Source organism: Uranotaenia lowii, chromosome 3 (assembly GCF_029784155.1).
Source record: "Uranotaenia lowii strain MFRU-FL chromosome 3, ASM2978415v1, whole genome shotgun sequence".
Lineage (NCBI taxonomy): Eukaryota > Metazoa > Arthropoda > Insecta > Diptera > Culicidae > Uranotaenia > Uranotaenia lowii.
This window is the reverse complement of record NC_073693.1, coordinates 322639941-322666639: the sequence shown is the minus strand read 5'-3', so window position 1 is coordinate 322666639 and position 26699 is coordinate 322639941. Positions and strand designations below refer to the sequence as shown.

Genomic DNA, 26699 nt, shown 5'->3' with positions numbered 1-26699 from the left:
TCCGGAAAGAATTTTTGTAATTTCACAAAATGGTTTAAGAATTTCTCAGAATTTTTATTACATAAATAAAATTGTCATTTCCACAGAAAATCCATTTCGAAATTGATTTTAAAAAGAAATCCTTTGCTGACAAAAATGCAAAATTGTCAAAATTGTCAAAATTGTCAAAATTGTCAAAATTGTCAAAATTGTCAAAATTGTCAAAATTGTCAAAATTGTCAAAATTGTCAAAATTGTCAAAATTGTCAAAATTGTCAAAATTGTCAAAATTGTCAAAATTGTCAAAATTGTCAAAATTGTCAAAATTGTCAAAATTGTCAAAATTGTCAAAATTGTCAAAATTGTCAAAATTGTCAAAATTGTCAAAATTGTCAAAATTGTCAAAATTGTCAAAATTGTCAAAATTGTCAAAATTGTCAAAATTGTCAAAATTGTCAAAATTGTCAAAATTATCAAAATTGTCAAAATTGTCAAAACTGTCAAAATTGTCAAAATTGTCAAAATTGTCAAAATTGTCAAAATGGTCAAAATTGTCAAAATTGTCAAAATTGTCAAAATTGTAAAATTGTCAAAATTGTCAAAATTGTCAAAATTGTCAAAATTGTCAAAATTGTCAAAATTGTCAAAATTGTCAAAATTGTCAAAATTGTCAAAATTGCCAAAATTGCCAAAATTGTTAAAATTGTCAAAATTGTCAAAATTGTCAAAATTGTCAAAATTGTCAAAATTGTCAAAATTGTCAAAATTGTCAAAATTGTCAAAATTGTCAAAATTGTCAAAATTGTCAAAATTGTCAAAATTGTCAAAATTGTCAAAATTGACAAAAATGTCAAAATTGTCAAAATTGTCAAAACTGTCAAAATTGTCAAAATTGTGAAAATTGTCAAAATTAAGAAAATTGTCAAAATTGTCAAAATTGTCAAAATTGTCAAAATTGTCAAAATTGCCAAAATTGTCAAAAAAAAGTTTTTTTCAATGCTGGCTGCTGCAATGAATGCCCTTGAAGTTTTGAAGGGCTCCAAAAATACCGACTGAAGAACGCCATAAAATTTTATGTTCTCACCAAATCTAAACATGTATCATTACTAGAAAAGCAATAAAATTTTCAGTATCAAATACCAACCTGCTCGAAGATTTCCAAATTGTAGGTGTTATCGTCGTCGGCGAAGTACAGCACCCCATCGGTGGCGTTGGCCCGGATCCATTGCAGCCCCCGGTTCCGGTTGGACACGCCTCGTGGTTTCACCTTAAGCTTACGATATTTGGCCGGCATGGGAGCTGAATGAATGATTAACGAAAAAGGGCAAGAGGGTTACAACAGATTAAGTTTTAAAACTGCGAAAGGATGTGAGAGAAGCGAGTTTAATTGTTTTGGGACGGGGTTTTAACCCTCAAAATGAGGCTTAAAAATGTTGATTGATCATAAATCTAAAGGAGAAAGTTAAAACGACTAGTTAAGACAAACTACTACTTACCCGTGAGATGGACGAAGGGAACGTTTATCTGCCGGAGAAGCCTGGTCACGGATTCCGTCCGCTTGTCCGCATCTTCCACGATAAGCCAGAAGAGGTTCTGCACGTGCTTCAGGGTGTAGCCGAGCCGGGTGATTTCGGCTAGCTGTTCCGGTCGCCTGTAGGTAGGCGTGATGATGTATAACGGTGGCAGCACCTTGGTGTCTACCGGAAACGGAGGAATGTGGCTCTGTGGTAAGAATTAGAATCAAAAGGATTGATGAGGGCTTCATTTAAAAGATTGCTTTAGTTTACGTTCAATTGCGTGGTAAAGGAAATAATGAAAGTAACTTCAGAGGAAGCTCTTATAGATTTATGAAAAGAAATGTTATGTTTTGTACTAAGGTACGAATCATAGTAATCCTAGAGAATTCATTCATTGATGGCAACATAGTTTATTTACCATTCCTGTATGTTTATTCGGTCTCATGTTTCACTTCTTGTACAACCAGTGACAAGAGTGGACGGTTTAGGTGTTAACAAAATATCTTACTGAAAAAAATTAAAAAGCAGGGGAATTTCCCAACTCCATCGACCAGCACATAGGGTCATTTGGGTATCCCGAGATGGTCGAACAGAAAATTAAATTGACCACATCTGCATCAGCCGAAAATGTAGAAGGAGCCTTCTTGATGTCCGCAACAAACGAAGCGCAGACATTGCATCTGACCATCACCTCGTCCTTGGTGAGATACGACTGAAAGTCACGCGTGTCCAGCGGCGAGAGGAGAAAGTCGGATGTCGATACAACGTCCGCCGGTTGGAGAATCCAGATGTGAAAAGGGCATACGTTGAACAGCTTGAATCCCGAGCCTCGGTACTGCCGACAGGCGGAACAGTCGAAGAACAGTGGTGTAGAATCAAGAATGCCTTTATCACGACGAGCCATGGTACTCTTGGTAAAGTCTGTGGAAGAAGAAGTGAATGTATGTCGGATGAAACCTAAAGGATGGTAGATGATCGGAGAGACAAATTATAGACCGATCAAACAGATCAGCTTAAACGATGGACTGAGCATTTCGAAAAACTCCTACGAGTCACAAATAGCGATGGCAAACGGAATCCGCAGCTCGTAGCGCCAACTGTAAGTCGCATGATTGGCGTAAACTCGGAAGCGCCCTCACTGGCTGAAAAAGAAGCGGCAACCAAAAGCATGAAAACGAACAAAGCGCCTGGGATCGATTGCATCCTTGCTGAAATGCTGAAAACCGACTCTGCCCTGTCAGCACAAATGTTGCACCGTCTTTTCGCTAACATCTGGGATACTGCAACATTCCCGGCCGACTGGATGTAAGATATCCTCGTAAAGGTTCCGAAGAAAGGAGACCTGATCGAGTGCGGTAACTGGCGAGGCATAACTTTGATCTGTACAGTTCTCAAAGTACTCTGCAAAGTGATCCTGAACAGGATCCAGGAGAAAATCGACGCTACACTCCGATGGCAACAAGCTGGATTCCGATCCTGACAATCATGTGTGGACCACATCACAACGCTACGAATCATACTGGGACAAATGAACGAATTCCAGGACTCTCTTCTGCTGGTGTCGACTGTCGTCTGCTGTTATTGTTGTTGGTAGCCGGCTATTTTTCGTCGCTGGTAGTTGGCTGCTACCTGCTATTGCGTGTCGCTGATTGGCTGACATAATCGTCGTGTAACTGAACGACCTTGACCTGGCTGACGATATTGTTTTGCTCGCCCAAACACAACAGGATATGCAGAACAAACTCGACGACCTCACCGAAAGCTCCAAGGCAGCAGGTCTCAAAGTTAATGTCGGAAAGACCAAGTCTAAGGAAATCAACACAGGAAATCCCTCCAGTTTCATGGTAGCTGGGCAACAGGTTGAGAAAGTGGAGTGCTTCCAGTATCTTGGTAGCAAGATAACGCCTGATGGTGGTATCAGGAAAAACATCGAAACCCGGATCAGAAAAGCCCGATTTGCGTTTGCAAGTCTCCGAAACATCTCGAATGAGGAACTACATCACCGGTGTCATCAAAGGGCGCTAGAAATCGAGATTCGGGAACGTAAGTGGAGATGGATTGGGCACACGCTGCGAAGAGATGAAAACGAGATTTGCAGAGAGGCGCTTGATTGGAATCCAGAAGGTCATCGAAGAAGAGGCAGACCCAGAAACTCTTGGCGGCGAAGCCTAGCCGCTGAAATCCGAACTGTCGACGAGAATCTTGACTGGGACCAGGTGAAGACGCTGGCTCCGGATCGTCAACAGTGGAGGTCTTTTACCACGGCCCTATGCACCGGAGGGTCGGCGCAGGAACATTAAGTAAGTAAGTTATTCTTCTTGAATTTGGAACGGCAGATCTTTTTCAGGATTGAATATTACGAGGACATCATCTGATTCTGGTGAATAATGCTTCAATGTCTCCCACGCAGCCTTTGAAGTTTTGCAGTTCCTGATAACGGGGTGTTGGCTATCTTCCACCAGAAGTGCTCTGGTTGTCCTTGCCTTCACATCGCCTTCGTTGCAGGCATCCGTAGTAGGTTCCGTTGCAACGCCGCTCTCAAATCTCCAAAGGTTCTCTCGAATCAGGAGCATCTCGGACTTTAACCTCCAGGACTCGTATCCTCCGCTCATCAGCTTTTCAATACTGAACCGATTTCCGTCCATCCTCAACAATCTTCTAGAATACTATTTGCAGTAGTCGAAAGCCCATTGGACTAGACAGTAGATCGAAGAGAAATAACTTGTTTCGATGTTGGACATAGACTAAATTTTATTTCCTCTCAAACTTATTATCTAACTATTTCAAGGCTTGCTTGATCATCAGCCACTTCGTTCTTCACATTTCGCTTAAAAACCTGTTGGCGGTTCATAGTTTAGCGTTTTGTAACACGTGGCGGTTTCTCTATTGGCATTTGGCCCTTTCGCCTGTTGTCCATTCAGCGTTTTGTACGGTTCCCCAATTTGTGAATGAATCTATTTGGAGGTACTGTACAGTAATTGGCTACTGAGTTCGCGGTTTGTTTCAAATGTGGAAAGGACCGCCCTAAAAACATCGATCGAACTACGAGGATGCCTCCTTGCGCTGCGCGTTCGAACTAGAATGATGTATGGTACTTAAGCTGTATAAAGAAAATAATTGTTTTAATCTAATCAAAGCTCGTGAAATAAAGTCTCACCTTGCTACAGCGTACAAAAACAAACACAACTCCATTGCTGATTTTCCCGCAAACTAGACCAATTGCTGAAAAGTCCAGCAATTCAAAAACGGTTTACTGATTTTCAGGCTAAAATGACAAGAATACAACCGAATGCTGGAAAATCAAGCAATTAGAAAACCGATTGCTGGTTTCCAGCAAAAATTTTGATTGCTGAACGTTTCCAGCATTTTTTTTTGCTGGAAATCGAGGCAAAAATTTACTGTGCTGGGTAAATCTATTTAGATACACGGGGTCTTCCTAGAGCTTTTAGTATACCTAGAAAGACGGGGCCTTCCTAGAAACATGGATCAGAACATACAACAATTGCTCAGTATTTTTGACTTAATCTCTTACGCAAACAATAACACAAAAAAAATATTTGTTCCAGCCTTAGTATTTTTCTTCAATCTTGCGAATGTTTTCCAGACCTTCTTTCTGATCAGACGTAATTTAAGGTTTTGTTTTGGCAGCCAATTTGTCTTTTAAGCTAACGAACGTCTTTTGAGTCTTTTTTGTGTATAAAAACCAATGATCCGGAAATCACCTAATTCTCATGAGCGACACTGAAACGTTGTCAACTGCGAGAGCAACCCCAAAATTGTCGGTTGGTTTTTCTCCCAACGGGGTAAAGATTATTTTTGACAGCGCTGACTTTTATACAGAAACTCAGGAAGATTTTTATTGAGACTTTTATAAAATTCTTCTTAAATACGCTTGGTAGCAACGAAAACTTTATTCATCTTTTTTAAACTCATCATCATTTAGTTACAAAACCTTCTGAAGTTTTAACTGTTCCTTGAAATTGAAATGCTTCTGAATAAATCGTTCTGTGTAAGAACGTTTAAAGTTCAATTTTCTATTTTAATTTTTTATTTCGGAACTCAGAAATGCAATCACGGCTTGTAGGATCCCAATAATGACTGATTCCATCAAACACTTTTCCTCCCCCAAATTTTCCAGAAGGTCACCGAGGCATGTCACACCTGCAAATAATGCGTCGATCGAAAAATGCACAAACACGCAACTGACCATTATTGGTATATTTTGATACCCGGCAAACAAATAAATGTCCCCGGTTTTTGATTGTTTGTTGTGTGAAAATATTGCGGTTCTACAGTTTGCAGGTACCATTTTTCACCGGAAAAGCTGATTGAAAGAACACAAAAAAAAACATCCTTTTTGCAATCCGGCGTTGCTCGGACAAAAAAAGCGTACCTACTATCCGGGTAACTCGGGCGGTTATCTCGTTTAGTCTCGTGGCAACCAATTAGGAAGAATCGTTGCAAAAAAAGCCCGAGTTGGTCTCGGTTAGCGATCCGGTTGTTTGTTTTTTTTCTTTTCTGGGAATTCGGATGCAATTTAATTGGGATGCTGGATGCTACCCGGTTTATGGCAATTCACCTGTCAATTTTCCCAAGCGTGGAAATATTTGTTAAACTTCTCGGAATTTTTTGAAAAATTGAAAATTTTTAAAACTAAGTTCTAAATTTAAAATTGGAAATTCAAGTCAGATATGAATGAGTAAGGTCCCAAATCCAGCATGTTTAAAATTATATCAATGCTGAATTGAAATTTTGATTTTAACAGTACAATTTTTAATTGAAAGTACCTACATACAGGATTGATTAAAAAAAGACTAAAATTTTTTTACTTCAATTAAGTCAGAGATATAAAAAAAGTTCTAATTAGCACCACTTTTGATAGCGAATCTTATTTTCACCCAGTTTAAACAGTACGAAATCAGCATCCAGAAACAAACTGAGTATCAACGAACCGGAGCAAAAGCAGGAAGAGGCGTCACTTTCCATCCATGATGAAACATTTGAGACACTGGAAAAATAATAAAAGACAACACAACAACAGCCAACCAGAAAGAAAATCACTTCGGGGAAGCAAAAATAAAAGCGAAACGCCATTTGACTTCCGACTTTTTTCCAGCTCGTTTGCGACTTTTATGAAAGTGCTTTATTTGCAATGTTGCACTGTTGTTGGCTGTTCTGCTTTTTTTTACTTACTATGTTTCAGCAAGGGTGGTTAATAGTTTTTAATGGGGAAAAAGGAAAGAGAAATGCACTTTCATAGCCTGAATTAATATATTTCGCCCCGACTGCATAGCTGATAATGATAGTTATCAGTATTCGCGTTATGTAGAAAAGGTTCTCGGGAATGTCAGTCAAATGTGATAGCAATAAATTCATCATAGTCGGTTAACTTTCTAGAGCTCTAAACGGTTGCGTAGGAACTGAGGTTAAATTTAAAGAATGTATTTCAGAGGATTTTTCATTAAATAATAACAAGTTCCATTCTTTGACTCTTCGTTTTCAATCCCATGAACTACAATTTAGTTGATATTCCCGCGGTTTTATACTTTTTAACAGTTTTCTGATAGAATGAGGAGATCTTATCTTAATCAACATTTGAAATACGTTAAAATTACTTACATTATCACTGTCCACCGTTGGCTGCTGATGATGACCCGCATCTTCTCTGGCAGTCGGTGCCTGCGTTGTCGTAGTGGACGTTGTCGTACTACTCGTTGTGCTCGTCGTCGATGTGCTGATTGTACTACTACTGCTACTGCTACTACTGCTGCTACTACTAGTTCCTAGAGTAGTTGTGGTTTTCGATCCCGCCAACTGCCGGACCTCGTTGAAGGTGAGGCTCCTCAGCCGGATCTTATCCAGCGCTCCTAAGGGAGGATCCTGATCCACCAGGGCCTCAGCCACCGGTCCCTGATCTGTGCCGCCATTTGCCGCAGTACCCGCAGCCGAGGTGGAACTAACGAAGTTTGCTATCGATATCTGATTCTGGCACAGGATGATGAAGATCGAGCTGACTAGCAGGGTCAGATACAGCTTGTAGGATTTGATCATTCTCCCCAGGAACTGACCGAGCTTCGAAGCCGTGCTGACGGAAGTTTGCGGCCAGGGGTGTTCAACCTCTGGACTTACGGTTTGCTATTTCTGGATCTGGTGCTTAAAGAGATTTTTTAAATTGAACTAGCCTCAATTGGCTAGAACTGGAAGTATGAAAGCCGTTGAGCAACATTGAAATCTGGAAAGAGAAAAAAAGTGTGATTTTAAAACTGTACTATTCAATTTTGACATTTTTGATAATTTTGACATTTTTGATTATTTTGACAGTTTTGACAATTTTGACAATTTTGACAATTTTGACAATTTTGACAATTTTGACAATTTTGACAATTTTGACAATTTTGACCATTTTTGACAATTTTGACATTTTGACAATTTTGACAATTTTGACAATTTTGACAATTTTGACAATTTTGACAATTTTGACAATTTTGACAATTTTGACAATTTTGACAATTTTGACAATTTTGACAATTTTGACAATTTCGACAATTTTGACAATTTTGACAATTTGACAATTTTGACAATTTTGACAATTTTGACAATTTTGACAATTTTGACAATTTTGACAATTTTGAAAATTTTGACAATTTTTACAATTTTGACAATTTTGACAATAATGACAATTTTGACAATTTTGACAATTTTGACATTTTTGACAATTTTGACAATTTTGACAATTTTGACAATTTTGACAATTTTGACAATTTTGACAATTTTGACAATTTTGACAATTTTGACAATTTTGACAATTTTGACAATTTTGACAATTTTGACAATTTTGACAATTTTGACAATTTTGACAATTTTGACAATTTTGACAATTTTGACAATTTTGACAATTTTGACAACTATGACAATTTTGACAATTTTGACAATTTTGACAATTTTGACAATTTTGACAATTTTGACAATTTTGACAATTTTGACAATTTTGACAATTTTGACAATTTTGACAATTTTGACAATTTTGACAATTTTGACAATTTTGACAATTTTGACAATTTTGACAATTTTGACAATTTTGACAATTTTGACAATTTTGACAATTTTGACAATTTTGACAATTTTAACAATTTTGACAATTTTGACAATTTTGACAATTTTGACAATTTTGACAATTTTGACAATTTTGACAATTTTGACAATTTTGACAATTTTGACAATTTTGACAATTTTGACAACTATGACAACTATGACAATTTTGACAATTTTGACAATTTTGACAATTTTGACAATTTTGACAATTTTGACAATTTTGACAATTTTGACAATTTTGACAATTTTGACAATTTTGACAATTTTGACAATTTTGACAATTTTGACAATTTTGACAATTTTGACAATTTTGACAATTTTGACAATTTTGACAATTTTGACAATTTTGACAATTTTGACAATTTTGACAATTTTGACAATTTTGACAATTTTGACAATTTTGACAATTTTGACAATTTTGACAATTTTGACAATTTTGACAATTTTGACAATTTTGACAATTTTGACAATTTTGACAATTTTGACAATTTTGACAATTTTGACAATTTTGACAATTTTGACAATTTTGACAATTTTGACAATTTTGACAATTTTGACAATTTTGACAATTTTGACAATTTTGACAATTTTGACAATTTTGACAATTTTGACAATTTTGACAATTTTGACAATTTTGACAATTTTGACAATTTTGACAATTTTGACAATTTTGACAATTTTGACAATTTTGACAATTTTGTCAATTGTGTCAATTTTGACAATTTTGACAATTTTGACAATTTTGACAATTTTGACAATTTTGACAATTTTGACAATTTTGACAATTTTGACAATTTTGACAATTTTGACAATTTTGACAATTTTGACAATTTTGACAATTTTGACAATTTTGACAATTTTGACAATTTTGACAATTTTGACAATTTTGACAATTTTGACAATTTTGACAATTTTGACAATTTTGACAATTTTGACAATTTTGACAATTTTGACAATTTTGACATTTTTGGCAATATTTACAATTTAACAATTTACGGAGAAAATAAAACCGCCAGATTGACCTGACCACTTGACCTCACGCAATCAACTATGAATATAATAGATTTAATTAGAATGGTATTTTTGAATCAATCGTAAATTTGATAGATTCAACTTCGATTGTATGATTGATATTAGGCATTCAACTATAAATTTAATTCCTGGTTGACCTCTCTCTGTCAACTATAAATAAATCTATCATATCATAACTGTAATAGTATAATTGATGAAGCTTTTCATATGGTAGATTCAACTTCAAATGTATGATTGATGATAGGCATTGAACTATAAATATAGTAAATTGAACTATATTTTTTATGATTGATTGTGTGTTAGTCAAATAACCCAAACACTGCATGTTCATAAGTGTAGCAGTGTGGCCTCAGCAGCAGACAGCTCGTGTTTATCAATGACAAAACAGGAGATAATTATCAAAGGAGGTATAATTTGAAAGCACATTTGCTTGTTTGAAAACAATTGTGACAACAAATTTTCTTCCTTTCAGATAAATTCTAGCCAGATGCGACAGCAACTAATTTACAAGCGAAGGAAACGATGCCGCTGGATCTGAAGTATTTTCTGAATCGTGATTCGAAAATATCGAATTATTATTAATTCTTGTTTCCATTCTTCAATTTCTAAAAATTAATATAATTCTAAAACAAGACTATTAAAACCAAATTCTTAGGTATGAAGCTTTGGGAAATCTATTTTTATTTAAAGAAATAGTAATAATTTTGCAACGAATAATTTACGAAAAAAGGGAAAAATCGTATTTTTTTTCTTAATGCACTCAATATTTTCAAACTTTTTGTATATTTTTTAAATGGAATTAAAGAATATTGAATTAAAGGGTTAATTTCTGATAGTTAATTGTATTTTTCAATAAAAAATCCTTATCAATTGCAATTGAAAAAACCGAATTTTCAGATTCAGAGTGGATTTAATTATTAAGCTGGATTTCTACTTAAAATTTAAATTACTTTTGTGTGGATGAGCTGAAAGCAGTATTGATCAGAAATTAGACAAATATCCTCCGAATGTTCAACTTGAGCGATTGCCTTTTTCCGAGAAAATAGTCGAGTGATGTTGGGATAGTTTTATCACTGGGTTTATCTTTGCTGGGAAAAATTCAAATATAGGCAAGTTTTTGGAGAAAGAGGAATGGTTTTTTTATAATAACTGTTAATTATAATTAAAATTGTTTAATTATGATAACGGCTCAAAATACATATATGAGCTTCTTGGAGCCAAAGGGGTATAAGTGCAAAAAAGCTTATGAAAGACGTAAAATATCGCAGCGAACGTGCGGAATAATGATGATTTATTAAAAAAAGAAGGTAATTTCGAGAAAATGAATTTGTAATTTGGTTTCGGCCATTTTGCGTATATTTAACTTAAATTTATATTTTTCTACCAAACGTAAAAGTATGTAAATAAAATTCAAAAAAACTGAAAAAATCACCAATTGTAGTTTTAATTATGAAGAATCGTTTGGAATGACTCGAGATTGGCTGGCAACCTTGCTTGCGCCAGACGCGTTCTTTTTACTTGTCCCAGTTATTTCGCCTTTTTGCTAAAAATTTTTGTACATTTCCTCGAAAAATCGAACAATTTCTTATAGTTTGCCTTTCCCTTGCCTAAGAAGGGTCAAATTAATGTGAAAAAGTGTGCTGGGGACTTTACATTTAATAAACAAAAATCGGCTCAATTTCGAAATTTTCCCCAAAGATCTGCGCGAGTGTTGTGTTATATTTCTATTTCATGTGAATATGTATAGAAGGTACCTGGAGAAAATTCATTTGGTTTCGTCGTATTAGGTGTGCCGTCTCGCTTGCACCACTAAATTTCACCTAGCTTTGACGAATAGAATACTACGCACAGACCTCCAAGATAAGTATTTCATTTTACTTTTACGCTGACTTGCCCGATTAAGGGGCTGGGTGCCAAATGACATCGTTTGAAAGAAATGAAGCGATTTGGGATTTTAACATCTGTCTCACTCACACCCACTTGTTTTTAAGATTCTTTAGTTCATTTATTTTCTGGCCCAGTCTAGGAGAAGGCCAACAGGTGTTAAATCTAGTGCCATTGCTGCCTGCCGGTTGGAGAGGTTTAAAATTTAGCATGGCCTACTAGTTTATACGGGTTCATGCGTAGGACAGAAATTAGTGTTTTCAAACAGTTTACGGGATAAAGAACACAGTTTGTTAAAGTTCCTAAAAAACAAACTTAAATCACATTTTGTTCAATATAATATTACTAATTATTATTAAAGTTCCACAGCCTTATAGAAAAAACCCCAATTAATCACAATGGTATATATCTTATAAAATTGTATGTTTTGGCTAATTTTTTTAATGGTTTCAGATTCGTAAAAGTGAAACAGTAACTATATTACCATTAGAATATAAAGATACTTTTGTAAATTCTTAAGATTTTCAGCTGGATTGCCAAAAGATGAACAACAAGTACAAAAGGAGATATTTCGAACAATTTATGCATCAAATGTGTTTTTTTTTTGTAAATTCTTTATTTGAAACGGCTTGTACCTTTAGGCTTTAAGGAACCAAACTCGTTTTGTTTGATTACAATTGTGTGCTTATATCTAGTTCACTTTTAAAGAAAAAAGAAGATAGATAGGGAAATATGAAAATAAAAAGAATTATAGACGAAGATCAATAGCTTTAAGGAAATCAAATGTGTTATTAACCTTCTTTTTAAAAAAATATGATAACTATATTCCAGTTTCCAATTCTTTTGACCATTATTCAATTTTTTGAATATATCTTTTTTTACATTCATATCATTTATCTTCATCTCTACCAGTGGTTTTCAAACTTTTTTCACTCACCGCCCCCTTTTCAAAATTTTCAAGCTCAACGCCCCCTGGGCAAATTTTCAAAAATTCTATTAAAAACAAATGAAAATCTGAATCACCACGACCAAAACCCGGATAATATCCAGGCAAATTTTGTCAAAACCCATGAGTTTCAGTACAAAAAATCAAGAAAAAATATTTCCGTCATAATTTATCAGCAGTTTTCAACCATAATTTATTTAGGCATTCAACAAACTTTTCATGATTATTTCCATGAAGTTTGCTGAAGAAAATTTCTTTATGGACGCATAAATAAAAATTTTAAAAACTCAATTTGTTTTTATTTTATTTGTTTTGGTCAATGTCAAGAATTTTGCTTTTGATATTTTTAGTATGTCATAATGTGTATGTATTCCTTTGGCGCTGAAATCTTTTAGAATGGAAAAATTCTAAGGATTTCGGTGCTGTATTAATAATTTCTCTGCTCTTTCAAATCTTTTCAAAAGCGGGCAATGGCGCTATAACCATGGTCGATGACCTGAGATGAAGGTACAGGGATCCAGAACTAAACAGTGTATAATGATTAAAGAAATTTCTTTAATTATTGTATTGTTAAATTTTGGACTCCATGTAGAAAAACCTCATTTCCATCCCCTGAAGGAAGAATCGCAAGGCCCAACACCAAGGAGCATAGAAATATCTTAGCATCTATGCTCCCAACGAATAAATATTAAATAAACATGGGAACGTATGGTACTGTTGTCCACGTTTCTTCCTTCCCTGGTTCCAGTCGTCTCTGCGTCCAATACTGCACAGTGGGCCCGGCCTTGATAAGATGAATAGTAAATGTATTTTTACTATTCACCGGGATGCTGACAAGATCTGGCTGTGTACGTATCATAAGCATAAGCATAAGCATGAAGAATCGTTTGGAATTTTTAATTCAAAAAGCGATCAATTTGGCACTTATACCCCTTTGGCTCTGAGGGCCTCATATGTGAGTGCTCACGTCAAGGCAAACACAATCAGAGCTTATTTTTTTAACAACGTTCTAAAATAAACTTCCTAAACAAGAAAAAATATTTTTTTTTGAAAAAAAAATGGAAATGTCACCAGAGTGAACTTAATAGATTCCCTTAAAGCCCGAGGGAAACCATCCAACGTTCCAGTGATGAATGTGTTAGCTGTGATAGACTTGGACTTAATGTTTTAATTCTACCTTTCCCTTAAAGCTATTGACCTTGTTTTGGATTCCTTTGATCTATCTTTTTTTTTTTCAGAAAAGTGATGAAATAGACTTAAACAAACAATTGCAAGAATACACTAGCAATTTGGCTCCTTAAAGCCTAAAAATATCAACCGTTTCAAATAAAGAAATTATAAAAAATGATTGTCTGGAATTCGAATGTACATATCTTCTTAATTGAAATCGTCTATCTCTTAAGAAAAAATATGGGCCCAAAAATGCATCAACAGGAAATGATTTATACCAAACCAACGAAAAATAATTTAAAAAAAATGTCGCTTTTTCTTCTCATGTGAATTTGTTACTAAATGAAACTAAATCAGATTTCGAATATCGTAAACATCAAATAAGTTTCCAATGTTAGAAGGAAAGAATGAAAAATTTGGATGAAATTTGAATTTCTTTTTATAAAGGGCTATTCACTTACCATTATTAAATATTAAAATTTTACTTCAGATATAAATTCGAGATTCATGTTCTGCATGAAAATATTTAAATTACACAAAAAATTTTGGCTGGAGAACTCAATTTTCGTTTATTTATCTCTAACAAACGGAAGTTTTCCAGTTTTGAGTTAAACTATATTATAGGCTCACATTTTTTGAATCTATGAATACGAGATGTGGCAGAAAAATCAAGCAACCCAGCGTGAATGAGCACTTAAAATCAATTGTAGTTTAGATATGGGGTAAGGGGTAAAAAATCTCATTTCTTTTTTTTTAACGAACACAAACACATACAGGATCTCAATGAAACTTGATGTTTCCTCGAAGAGATTCCTTTTTCTTAACTCTAAGCGTACATCTTTCGAGGATATGATGGCTAGCATCTTACAAATGCTAAAACCACCAACCCACGGAAAATGTACTTTGTATGCCGTGACCGGGATTCGATCTCATACCCGCTGGCTTAGAAAACTTGAAAGCTATCCTCTACGCCACGGGCTCCGGCATTTTCCTGACCACGTGGTGTCTGAACAGCCCAAAGGCAATTTGACACTTAAAACTTAAGTCTTTTTTACTTATGAAAAGGATCGAGATATGACGATCCGTCAAACAGAGTAGATTTTTTTCTAAATTGAAGAAAGTTACAAACTACATGATTTCGAACAAATACATATAGTTTGCGGAAATCTTTTTGTTTTCTTCTACAAAAGCGATCATAAAATATACTTCATGAAAGTTATAGAAGTCTATACAGAAAAAATATTTAAAGTATTTTTTATAACCATATTCACTTCCATACTTGACTTTAAATTTAAAAGAAAATGATGAATAAGTAACTCAAAAGTTTAAGCAAATACAAAATGCATAACCATTTGCTCGTGTAAATTTAAGAATTTAATGCAAATAAGAGATTTATTTTAAGTTGCCTTTACATTTTATTATGTAGCTCAAATGTCTGAATGATATGTACATACATATGTACATATATGGTCAATAAATCCGGAATGAACACTGTTGGTACTTCAACAAAAAGTATTTGGTGAAAATCGGTCCAGGGAATTGTAAGCTTCAGCTGCTAACAGACACCCCCACGAAGTGGGAAATTTTGAAAATTCATTAGAAATCCTACTAGAAAAAAGTTTAAGATATTCTAGAAATTCTAGCGTGTGCGAGTATTTTGTAACGGTTTTTTGCCGCTCGGGGTGGGAGTGGAGGGGGGAGGGTGTTGTTGATCACCCCGATAACTCCCCCTTCCTCATAGGACCTCGCCTGCTTCAATCAGGATATATAGTTGAATTAATTATATTGATGGTTGAATCAATCATACAATTGTAGTTGAAGCTATCATATTTATAGTTGAATTCATAAAACCAATCATACAAATTAATAAATATGATTGGTCGATAATCAATCATCAATATGATTGAATATCACCGCAATTTAGTTAATGAAACTATACTATTTTTCTACGTGTTTTGACAATTTGGACAATTCAAAAATTGACAATTTTGACAATTTTAATATTTTTAATAATTTGAAAGTTTAGATAATTCTAAAAATTTGGACAATTTTGGCAATTTTTAAAGTTTTTATCATTTCGAAGAGTTTGAAAATCTGAATATCATATCTTATTTGGTTTTAAAATTAACACGGTTGTAAAAAACAATAATTGTTTCACTTAAATTCGGCTCAGACATTTTGTTTCACAGAAAATAAGAAAAATGAACACACTGTGTTGTACCCTTTCCAAGTGAATTTTCGAACGTTTTCTTCCTAAAACTTGGTGAACCTTCCAGACAGGTAAAGTTTTTTTTTTTATTTTTGCATCACGTTTCGTGTCTTGAATAAGCATGTACAAATGAAGAACAAGCTTCCGGTACAGTCTGGTCTGGTCTTTGTTTGAAGATACCTTGGCAAAATAAATGTTAGACTTTGGTTGCAAGATCCTCTCGTGCCATCCAGGGACTGATGTGAGTACACGAGCAGTTGGAATCGATCTGAGCAACGTGTCGAAAGCATTTTGAGTGCAAAAAAATGAAGTTTTAAATTCTCAGAGTATTGATATTCGAAGATGAAATTTTATATTGTCTTATCATATTCTGATTTTATCAATTTGTAACCATTATTCAGCTACCACAGAACTTTAACAGCCTGATTTTTTGTTTCGATTTAAGTCGTTTTACCATCTTTATGGTATTCGCGACTTGTTTTAACGGCATGTGATTTTTTTACAAAAACACAAATTTCATAATTGGAGATTTGAAAGTCAAATTCCGAAACCTGCATTTTTAATTCAATCTTGTATTTGGATTGGAAACTTGGGAAATTCTCCACATACATTGAATTAGTCATGCTCGATGCCCCATAGCATATCCGAATGCACTCGAATGCTCCCGGTTCCTGACTCATCCCGTTCTCGAAGTTCCAATTTCACCGTTCCTTGCATATCGGCAACAAACCTGACTACAGTACCGCATAATATCCGGTATGGTTTTTACCTTTTAAGTCGAGCACCTCCAATAACATAAAACTACTTCCTTCACCCCCAACGTTTCTATTTTCCATTACACATGGACCCGATTTTCCCGTAGCTTCTCACATTCTACCATCATAGGATGCAAAAATCTTAACCATCTTTATTCTGGCTTCTCCCCGATTTCAGGGGATGCATGGAAGCCCCAAACCAGAAGAAAGCCTTGATGCACCAGGAAATGTCGGGGGAGGACGACGAAGACGAAAAGGACGGGATTAGGTTAGCTGATTTGCTTCCCGGAAAATATCTTTTGTGCATGTGGAGCAATGTAAAATATGCATATTGCTGCAAATCTTTGACTCAGAAAATTTTTGCTTCCGTGGTGGGAATAAAAAAAAAGTGCAAAAAAACCCTTCTCTAGCATCTTAGCCGGGTAATACTGTCACAAACTGACGTAGTTTAAAATTGATCCAAACGAGAAGAACGGGAAGAATTTAAGAAATCCATTGGAAGCTATTCGCCATTATAATAGCTGGGTTGCAGCTGCCAACAGCCATTGAAAGAACGAAGGAGAGCAACGATGTTGAATGAAAAAGCTTTTCAATTTCCGGCGCTCAGAAGTGAGCCATTTGAGCCACCGTAATCGATGCCGGTGTAAAATGAAACAATTTGAATTGGAAACTTTTTTTTAGCACACAGGCAATACAGCGAAAGATCAGGTAGCTACAATGTATCTTCAAGACAAATGAACATCCTGAAGCATTAAAAGTGAACAAGGAGTTTTGTTGCTTTCTTGTTATCCGAATTCTCGAGCGATACGATATTGCCTTTTGTATTTCACGTTATGCAAAGTGAATTCCAATAAAAAAGGCAGCTCCTTGAGTCTTATCTGTTTTTTTTTTAATTGATTTATTTTGGAATTATCAACGTATAAAAAATCTCACAAATTAAAATTAACGTATGATAACACTGCCAAAGTGGAGTTTTTATCCGTTTTACAATATTAAACCTGTCCGCGAGTTCGAGCCCAAGAGTAAACATCGAACACAGTTGTACCGGATAAGTTTTTCAATAACGATCCGCCAACTGCAACGTTGATAAAGTCGCGAATGCCATAAAGATGGTAAAACGACTATAATCGAAACAAAATAAAAAAATAAATAAAATAAAATATTAAACCAACCAATCGACTTTATTTAATTTTTAATCTCATACGGGGGGCTCGAATACTTTATGGTTTTGGTTCGGTAAAGAAAACGATGGAGAAGCACTTTCCTCCGGCACAATCCACATTGAGGTAGGTTTCATTCCGTATTACTTACTTCCCTCCAGAAAACCATCCTCCAATAATATTGTGTGCTGTGGTCACGTAAAAAACACATTTCAACCGCCGCAATGGCGAATTCGTCTTTTTCTGTTTTTTTTTTCGTTTTCCTGCTTCGTTGTAAATCCACGAATCTGTTGGAAAAATAGCCATTAAATGATAACCGCAATCGGATGGTGTTTGTATGTTTTCACACACCACCGAAAAACTTTGTATTCTGCTTTTTATTTTGAAAGATTTATTTCGATCAAAATAATGAGCCTCTATTGTTGCTTAATGTTGTGGCCTGCTATCAGTATTATGCCAATTTTTTTTCGTAATTATTGGCCTAGTGTCGCTTCATTCGGTTAACAAATCGATATAAGTATCATTAAAATTGAATTATGATTTTTTGTAGAACTTGATTTTTGGTTTAAAAAAAGCAGCTTTCATATGACGCACTAATATCAAGCATGAAGTGCGCATTTCATTACCCTAAGCATGTCTATAAGGGCGATGCGTACGATGTAGTACTGAATGAAATGTTGCCAATGCAATATTCAATGAAATCTCAGTCAACCTAGCAGAATGACGTACTTAACGTTCGTGCCGCTCAATTAATAATATTTTCACTCACTGTTTACATTTTCACACCGATCGGCTCAGGGGAAGAGCTGCCAATTTGTCAAAATTGTCAAAATTTTCAAAATTCTCAAAATTCTCAAAATTGTCAAAATTGTCAAAATTGTCAAAATTGTCAAAATTGTCAAAATTGTCAAAATTGTCAAAATTGTCAAAATTGTCAAAATTGTCAGAATTGTCAAAATTGTCAGAATTGTCAAAATTGTCAGAATTGTCAGAATTGTCAAAATTGTCAGAATTGTCAAAATTGTAAAATTTATCAAAATTGTCAAAATTGTCAGAATTGTCAAAATTGTCAAAATTGTCAAAATTGTCAAAATTGTCAAAATTGTCAAAATTGTCAGAATTGTCAAAATTGTCAAAATTGTCAAAATTGTAAAATTTATCAAAATTGTCAAAATTGTCAAAATTGTCAAAATTGTCAAAATTGTCAAAATTGTCAAAATTGTCAAAATTGTCAAAATTGTCAAAATTGTCAAAATTGTCAAAATTGTCAAAATTGTCAAAATTGTCAAAATTGTCAAAATTGTCAAAATTGTCAAAATTGTCAAAATTGTCAAAATTGTCAAAATTGTCAAAATTGTCAAAATTGTCAAAATTGCCAAAATTGTCAAAATTGACAAAATTTTCAAAATTGTCAAAATTGTCAAAGTTGTCAAAATTGTCAAAATTGTAAAATTATCAAAATTTTCAAAATTGTCAGAATTGTCAAAATTGTCAGAATTGTCAAAATTGTCAGAATTGTCAAAATTGTCAAAATTGTCAAAATTGTCAAAATTGTAAAATTTATCAAAATTGTCAAAATTGTCAGAATTGTCAAAATTGTCAAAATTGTCAGAATTGTCAAAATTGTCAAAATTGTCAAAATTGTCAAAATTGTAAAATTTATCAAAATTGTCAAAATTGTCAAAATTGTCAAAATTGTCAAAATTGTCAAAATTGTCAAAATTGTCAAAATTGTCAAAATTGTCAAAATTGTCAAAATTGTCAAAATTGTCAAAATTGTCAAAATTGTCAAAATTGTCAAAATTGTCAAAATTGTCAAAATTGTCAAAATTGTCAAAATTGTCAAAATTGTCAAAATTGTCAAAATTGTCAAAATTGTCAAAATTGTCAAAATTGTCAAAATTGTCAAAATTGTCAAAATTGTCAAAATTGTCAAAATTGTCAAAATTGTCAAAATTGTCAAAATTGTCAAAATTGTCAAAATTGTCAAAATTGTCAAAATTGTCAAAATTGTCAAAATTGTCAAAATTGTCAAAATTGTCAAAATTGTCAAAATTGTCAAAATTGTCAAAATTGTCAAAATTGTCAAAATTGTCAAAATTGTCAAAATTGTCAAAATTGTCAAAATTGTCAAAATTGTCAAAATTGTCAAAATTGTCAAAATTGTCAAAATTGTCAAAATTGTCAAAATTGTCAAAATTGTCAAAATTGTCAAAATTGTCAAAATTGTCAAAATTGTCAAAATTGTCAAAATTGTCAAAATTGTCAAAATTGTCAAAATTGTCAAAATTGTCAAAATTGTCAAAATTGTCAAAATTGTCAAAATTGTCAAAATTGTCAAAATTGTCAAAATTGTCAAAATTGTCAAAATTGTCAAAATTGTCAAAATTGTCAAAATTGTCAAAATTGTCAAAATTGTCAAAATTGTCAAAATTGTCAAAATTGTCAAAATTGTCAAAATTGTCAAAATTGTCAAAATTGTCAAAATTGTCAAAATTGTCAAAATTGTCAAAATTGTCAAAATTGTCAAAATTGTCAAAATTGTCAAAATTGTCAAAATTGTCAAAATTGTCAAAATTGTCAAAATTGTCAAAATTGTCAAAATTGTCAAAATTGTCAAAATTGTCAAAATTGTCAAAATTGTCAAAATTGTCAAAATTGTCAAAATTGTCAAAATTGTCAAAATTGTCAAAATTGTCAAAATTGTCAAAATTGTCAAAATTGTCAAAATTGTCAAAATTGTCAAAATTGTCAAAATTGTCAAAATTGTCAAAATTGTCAAAATTGTCAAAATTGTCAAAATTGTCAAAATTGTCAAAATTGTCAAAATTGTCAAAATTGTCAAAATTGTCAAAATTGTCAAAATTGTCAAAATTGTCAAAATTGTCAAAATTGTCAAAATTGTCAAAATTGTCAAAATTGTCAAAATTGTCAAAATTGTCAAAATTGTCAAAATTGTCAAAATTGTCAAAATTGTCAAAATTGTCAAAATTGTCAAAATTGTCAAAATTGTCAAAATTGTCAAAATTGTCAAAATTGTCAAAATTGTCAAAATTGTCAAAATTGTCAAAATTGTCAAAATTGTCAAAATTGTCAAAATTGTCAAAATTGTCAAAATTGTCAAAATTGTCAAAATTGTCAAAATTGTCAAAATTGTCAAAATTGCCAAAATTGTCAAAATTGTCAAAATTGTCAAAATTGACAACACTTGCGATCGAACCTTTCCCGAATGATGATGAGACGAAAATCTTAAGCCACATTACTCAAACGTGATGATATATGCACATTTTAGGGAGCATCACCAGCGCAGCACGTGAATGGATTTCGCGTCTGGCATCTTGTGTCATGAATAAACATTAGGGTGGCCCAAAATTGTACTATGTCTGGGATGTTGGGGGCTCAAGCTTCAAATGATAGCTTAGGGTGTAAGAAACAATATTTTATATGGCGGCGACTCAGAAAAATGATGTTTAGAGGTCGCACTGGTTCGATTTTTGAAAAAAAAGCCATTTTTTCGAAATTTTGTCCTAATAAGATTTTCAGATCTTGAAAAAGTATCAAACATGTGTCTCTAATATTTTTTAAATTTTCTTTATAATGTAAGTTTTAAACTAAAAATTTATTGGGACTATTTTGGACTCTCAATTTGTATGTATGATTTTTTTAATTACACAATACTGTGAATTTTTGTAAAAAAAATAATTAAAATTAACAAAAAAGTGTACTTTGGATTAAGATTTTTAATCAATATTGAATTCAAAAGATGCGCGACGTTAAAATGTGTAACTTTGCAGAAGAAAGTGTATAGCTATGACTTGTCGTTTCAAAGTAATTCAAGTTTCACTGTGGAAAAAAGTCACAATTTTCAAATTTTTGCTAAGAATTGTTCTATATTATGATGTTGTTGAGTTTCGAGCAATCTAAGAACCAAATAAACTTCTGATATCAAACTTTTTCATCCTTTTATCGATCCTTCAATCAGCAGAAACAACCATGACTAGTTTCTAGATTTTTATTTTAAATTTTTTTAGTGGTTGTAGCCATAACACATTCACCAAACCGTCACCCAAGTATTGGTAACACGACCTTCAATCAATAAAAAATCTAGAAACTTGGAATGGTTCTTTCTGGTGATTTAAGGATCGATAAAAGGATGAAAAAATTTGATATCAGGAGTTTATTTGGTTCTTTGATTGCTCAAAACTCATCAACATCATAATATAGAGCAATTCTTAGCAAAAATTTGAAAATTGTGACTTTTTTCCACAGTGAAACTTGAATTACATTGAAACGACAAGTCATAGCTGTACACATTTTTCTGCAAAGTTGCACATTTTAACGTCGCGCATCTTTTAAATTCAATATTGATTAAAAATCTTAATCCAAAGTACACTTTTTTGTTAATTTTAATTATTTTTTTACAAAAATTCACAGTATTGCGTAGTTAAAAAAAATCATACATACAAATTGAGAGTCCAAAATAGTCCCAATAAATTTTTAGTTTAAAACTTACATTATAAAGAAAATTTAAAAAATATTAGAGACACATGTTTGATACTTTTTCAAGATCTGAAAATGTTATTAGGACAAAATTTCGAAAAAATGGCCTTTTTTCAAAAATTGAACCAGTGCGACCTCTAAACATCATTTTTCTGAGTCGCCGCCATATAAAATATTGTTTCTTACACCCTAAGCTATCATTTAAAGCTTGAGCCCCCAAAATCCCAGACATAGTACAATTTTGGGCCACCCTAATAAACAATCATCAACACCTTCGAATTTTCGTAGACCCGGCTGGGTGGGTGTGCATTAGCTGGGGATTTTAAAAGCTAGTAATTTGCCGCCAAACGAAAATAAGCCGGCTTATTTAAGCTGGCCGCATGCTACTATTTTTATTAATAGTCTGACGGCAGTGATGCACCACCTTAGCGATTTTGAACGACAGAACGAGCTACAAGATTGAAGGAAACTGCTAACGTCATCATTGTCTAAACATCAATTAAAAATTGCGGTTTCCAAGCATTGGGATTGAAATATCTATCAAGAGGATTACAATGTGATTTTAAAGTAATTGTAAACTTTATTAGGGTTGCTCTTAATGATTTGAGTTGTTTGCTTGGCTCTCCTAATAGCTAAACATCTTCATTTGAAGGACATGTTTTTCCCGGGTTTGTTTTTTAAACATTAAAGTTTACTGGATAGGAAAAATGATACCAAAACTAAATTGCTTCCTCAATAGTGAAATAGCCGGAAGCTGTAAAATCCCAGCGAAGTTATCAGGAACTAGGTAATGAAATTTCGCCAGCTACATAGATGATAGAATCTTGACGATGAGCACAAATTGCTATTCGCTACTCATCTCTCGAAAGAATTTCCATCATTTTTCATCGACAGAATAAATTGAGATTGTTGAAGCTTCAATGAGAAATTTGCCGTGTAAAAGAATGATTGAAATGTTGAACAATTTGAAGTTTTCTCACTTTACTCTCTGGAGCCACCATTGACTGATTAAAATTAAAGGGGATTATTTCCACTCCGTCAATCCGATTTTAAAGAAGAACATAATTTCGGAAACACAATTCTTCTAAAAATGTTGGAAGTCTGCGACCTCAATCGTAAGGGGTTTCCCCTCATTAGACTTGCTGCCTTCATCTGAAATAATGCAAATTTCGTACACAAACGTCACACCTCGCTTTCCTGAATCCTTGCTGCAGACGATACCCTATTAGGTAAATTCGCTTTGAAGAGTGAGTCCTCAAGCATGAGTTGTTGTTTTTCTCTTTGCCATTTGTAGGACCAGAAACAAGGTGATACGATACGAGGTATGTACGTGCTCGAGCGACAATTTTTATTTTGCTCAAAACTCTCGACGGTGAACTTTTGTGTCCCGGCAGGTTTCCGTTTGTTGGTGTCAAGAAGGTAACTATGTAGAGGTGACTTTACACACCAAATTAGTGGGTGTGCCCTTACATTTCACACTTGCCAAGCCCTTCTTCCGGCAGAGTTCAACAACTTCAAAGTTGGTCGAGTCGAGGGAGATTTTAAGTATGTATCATTGTAGGTATGTATAATTTACATTTTGTTTTTTGAAGATCTGTGAAGAATGATCTTTTCTTCAGAAAAGACTTTTTAATATTTTCTGTAAAGTTACATAGAAGTTTTTTTTAATGTGAATGGATTTTGCTCAGTTTTTTTGGTGTCAAATATGAAATTTTTGAAAACCCTTATTTTAAAAATGAATCATTATTTCAAATTGATTTCAGCATGATCTCATGTAAGTTACATAAAAGTTTTTTTTTCATGCGGATGGATATTGCTCAGTTTTTTTTTGTGTCAAATCTGAAGTCTTTAAAAACCCTTATTTTAAAAATAAACCATTATTTTCACATTGATTTCAGCATAGAAGTTTCAAATCCAAATTGCAAAGAAAATTTGTGATTAAACAGAGAAGACCTGTGTTAAACTTTTACCAGACTAACTACATATCGCAGCGCTTTGCTCAAGTTCACCTTCAATTTACAACCTTCAATTTACAAAAAAGATTGTTTTTATGCAGTGGTTTACACGATAAAGTCTTCTATCCGTTACGTATTGGAGGAAGGGAAGGAGAAAGAGAAGAGGGCTCTCGAACAGCTTTTTTTAGCATAAATCGAGCACCTATCAATCAGAACGGACCATCTTTTAAAAGAGAGGTTGATTGCGTACGAATAATTTTTCAGGGAGGAGAAGAAAAAGGTCTGTACTTGTTAATTTTCAAATTTCAATTGGTATAACTCGAAAAACTTACAAAAACGCAGTAAGAATATCATATATCTTGGAAAGCAATTCAAAAGATCAAGTTTCACTAAATAAGATTAAATCATCTCCAGCTGCAGTTCTCATTTTGAAATAGTTGTTTCTGATTTATGCAGAAATCGATGAAAATGATAGCTACAAGTTGTGAGCTACAAGAATAAAACTTAATATTTTTTCAAATTTAATTTGTTTTCGGAAGGTGTAACAAAGCACTTAGGGTCAGCTAGTGAAAAATAAAAAAAATGGCTTCAAGTTGGACAGACGCGTGAAACTGGTGAAATAAGAATGGTGGCTTAACAAACTTTTTATTTTGATTTTTTAATAGGAAAATATAGTATCTTGAATATAAAAAACCGACAAAAGTAACCTATAATTTTAATTGTGTTATCATATCTCTCAACGTCAATACAAATAAAATTCAGCCTGATAGTGATTATCGTACAATTTGCTTCGAAGGTCTCGAATTTGCCTCGAATATTCACCAAAGCTAAGATAAGGTGATTTATGAACAAACAAGTTTTTGTAATTTGAGACGTACTATAACGATAAACTAGTTTTCAAAATTGTATTTTTTGTATTTTTTTTTTTAATTGTTTTCACCGTTGTCAAATTTCATCGTAACTTTTTAAACTGCTTCAAGAATACATTGACATTTTACATAATTCTGAGTTAGTGGGTTACCTTAAAACTTCGTGAAAAAATGGTAAATCATGATTTTTTAAATTTTTATCAGTGTTTGACAAATTAATAGGATTGTCTCAAGAATATATAGAAAAGCTAGATGTCCATCAAGAAAAATCCGTGGTATTATTTGCACTGATAAACTTATTTAACACTGAACCACATTTCCATCAACCTTAGGCTCGTGTCTTAACTGCTTAGTAATTGATTAATACACTGGTTGTGAAGGCGCTAGCATTCAAAAATTACTCCACGTGTTCTTATGACACGTAGAAAAATATATAGAAATTTCCTTACCCACCAAGCATTTTCAGTCTGCTTCAATTTTTCTGCGTGCAAAAGTACAAGTTGCTATGGTGTTCAATTGGTGTTTTGTATTCCTTCCAATGAAAAAAAGTTCCGAAGATTGAAATGAATTAGATTTATTGAGCTTTGAAATTTGAGGAACAAAATATGAAACTCTTAATATTTTAAAAACAATTTTAATCATTAGGATAATACAATTTAAAAAATAACTTCATAATAGATTTGAAATTGAAGTTTAACATTTTTTAAGAGATTATTTTAGCAAATATATAAAAGTCATTGATTTAAAGATTTTCGAAGTAAAAATATTGTAATTCTTATTGCGGAAAAAAATGAGGATCTTTAAAATTACAAATTTTATTAGAGAATATACTCTTTAGATCACCTGAGAGTAAAATTTCAAAGATTCAAAACACTTTGGACATTAATTTTTGAGGTTTTATTGGTGAATTTGTATGTGCTCTAAGTGATAACAATTCAAAATGTTGAAAATTATAGATTATTTTCAAAAAAAAAACTAAAATAGTTGATTGGTGCTGAACAAAAGTGAACTATGTGAAGTAAATCCTTCTTAAAAATGTCTATTTACCCACTCATTTTCGACACCTATAGTTTTCTACTAAACTTTTTCTATTCATCTATAATTTTCAAAATCTTGAAATGTTCACACTAAGAGATCATAAAAATTCACCGATAAAGCCGTAAAAATAAATTACCAAAAAAAAATCACGGTGATAGTCTTCATTAAGAAAATTTTAAACACTCTTCTTCAATAAGATTGGAATTGATTCGATACATGGAAACTAAAATTTAAACTAACTGAGCTACATAACTCTTGATGAAAAATATTTACGAATTATCAATTGATAATTAAATGATTTACAAAAAAATCGAAAATTAGTTATTGTTATCATTACATGATCGGGGAACGAAGCTTTGGGAATGATGAGCTAGTTGGCGTCAGGAGCTCTGGGCGATCGATAATTTTCTCCTATGCAGGGGTAGTTATATCAGCCTATCAGTGTTATTTGCATGGAAGTGAGGATTTGCGTTCCTGAGCCAAACTATCATCTTTTAATCACGATTTATGGAATTCAAATACATCTTTCTTGCTTCATTTTCGGCCAACAATTTGAGAACATCCCCTCATTACTCGGTGGAGACCTAAATGCC

At 33.2% G+C, this 26699-nt stretch overlaps 1 protein-coding gene across 4 annotated transcripts in view; it reads right to left on the bottom strand.

Moving 5' to 3' along the window:
* LOC129751284 (galactosylgalactosylxylosylprotein 3-beta-glucuronosyltransferase P-like) overlaps positions 1-26699 on the bottom strand; it is a 319836-nt gene that overhangs the window by 2498 nt on the left and 290639 nt on the right. For all 4 annotated transcript variants that reach the window (XM_055746687.1, XM_055746684.1, XM_055746685.1 and 1 more), the window contains 3 exons: positions 7116-7728; positions 1476-1701; positions 1124-1278 (listed from right to left, as the gene is read on the bottom strand). In XM_055746687.1, the coding sequence (XP_055602662.1) occupies positions 1124-1278; positions 1476-1701; positions 7116-7547 (813 nt within the window). In that variant the 5' untranslated portion in view covers positions 7548-7728. The remainder of the gene's footprint in view (positions 1-1123; positions 1279-1475; positions 1702-7115; positions 7729-26699) is intronic.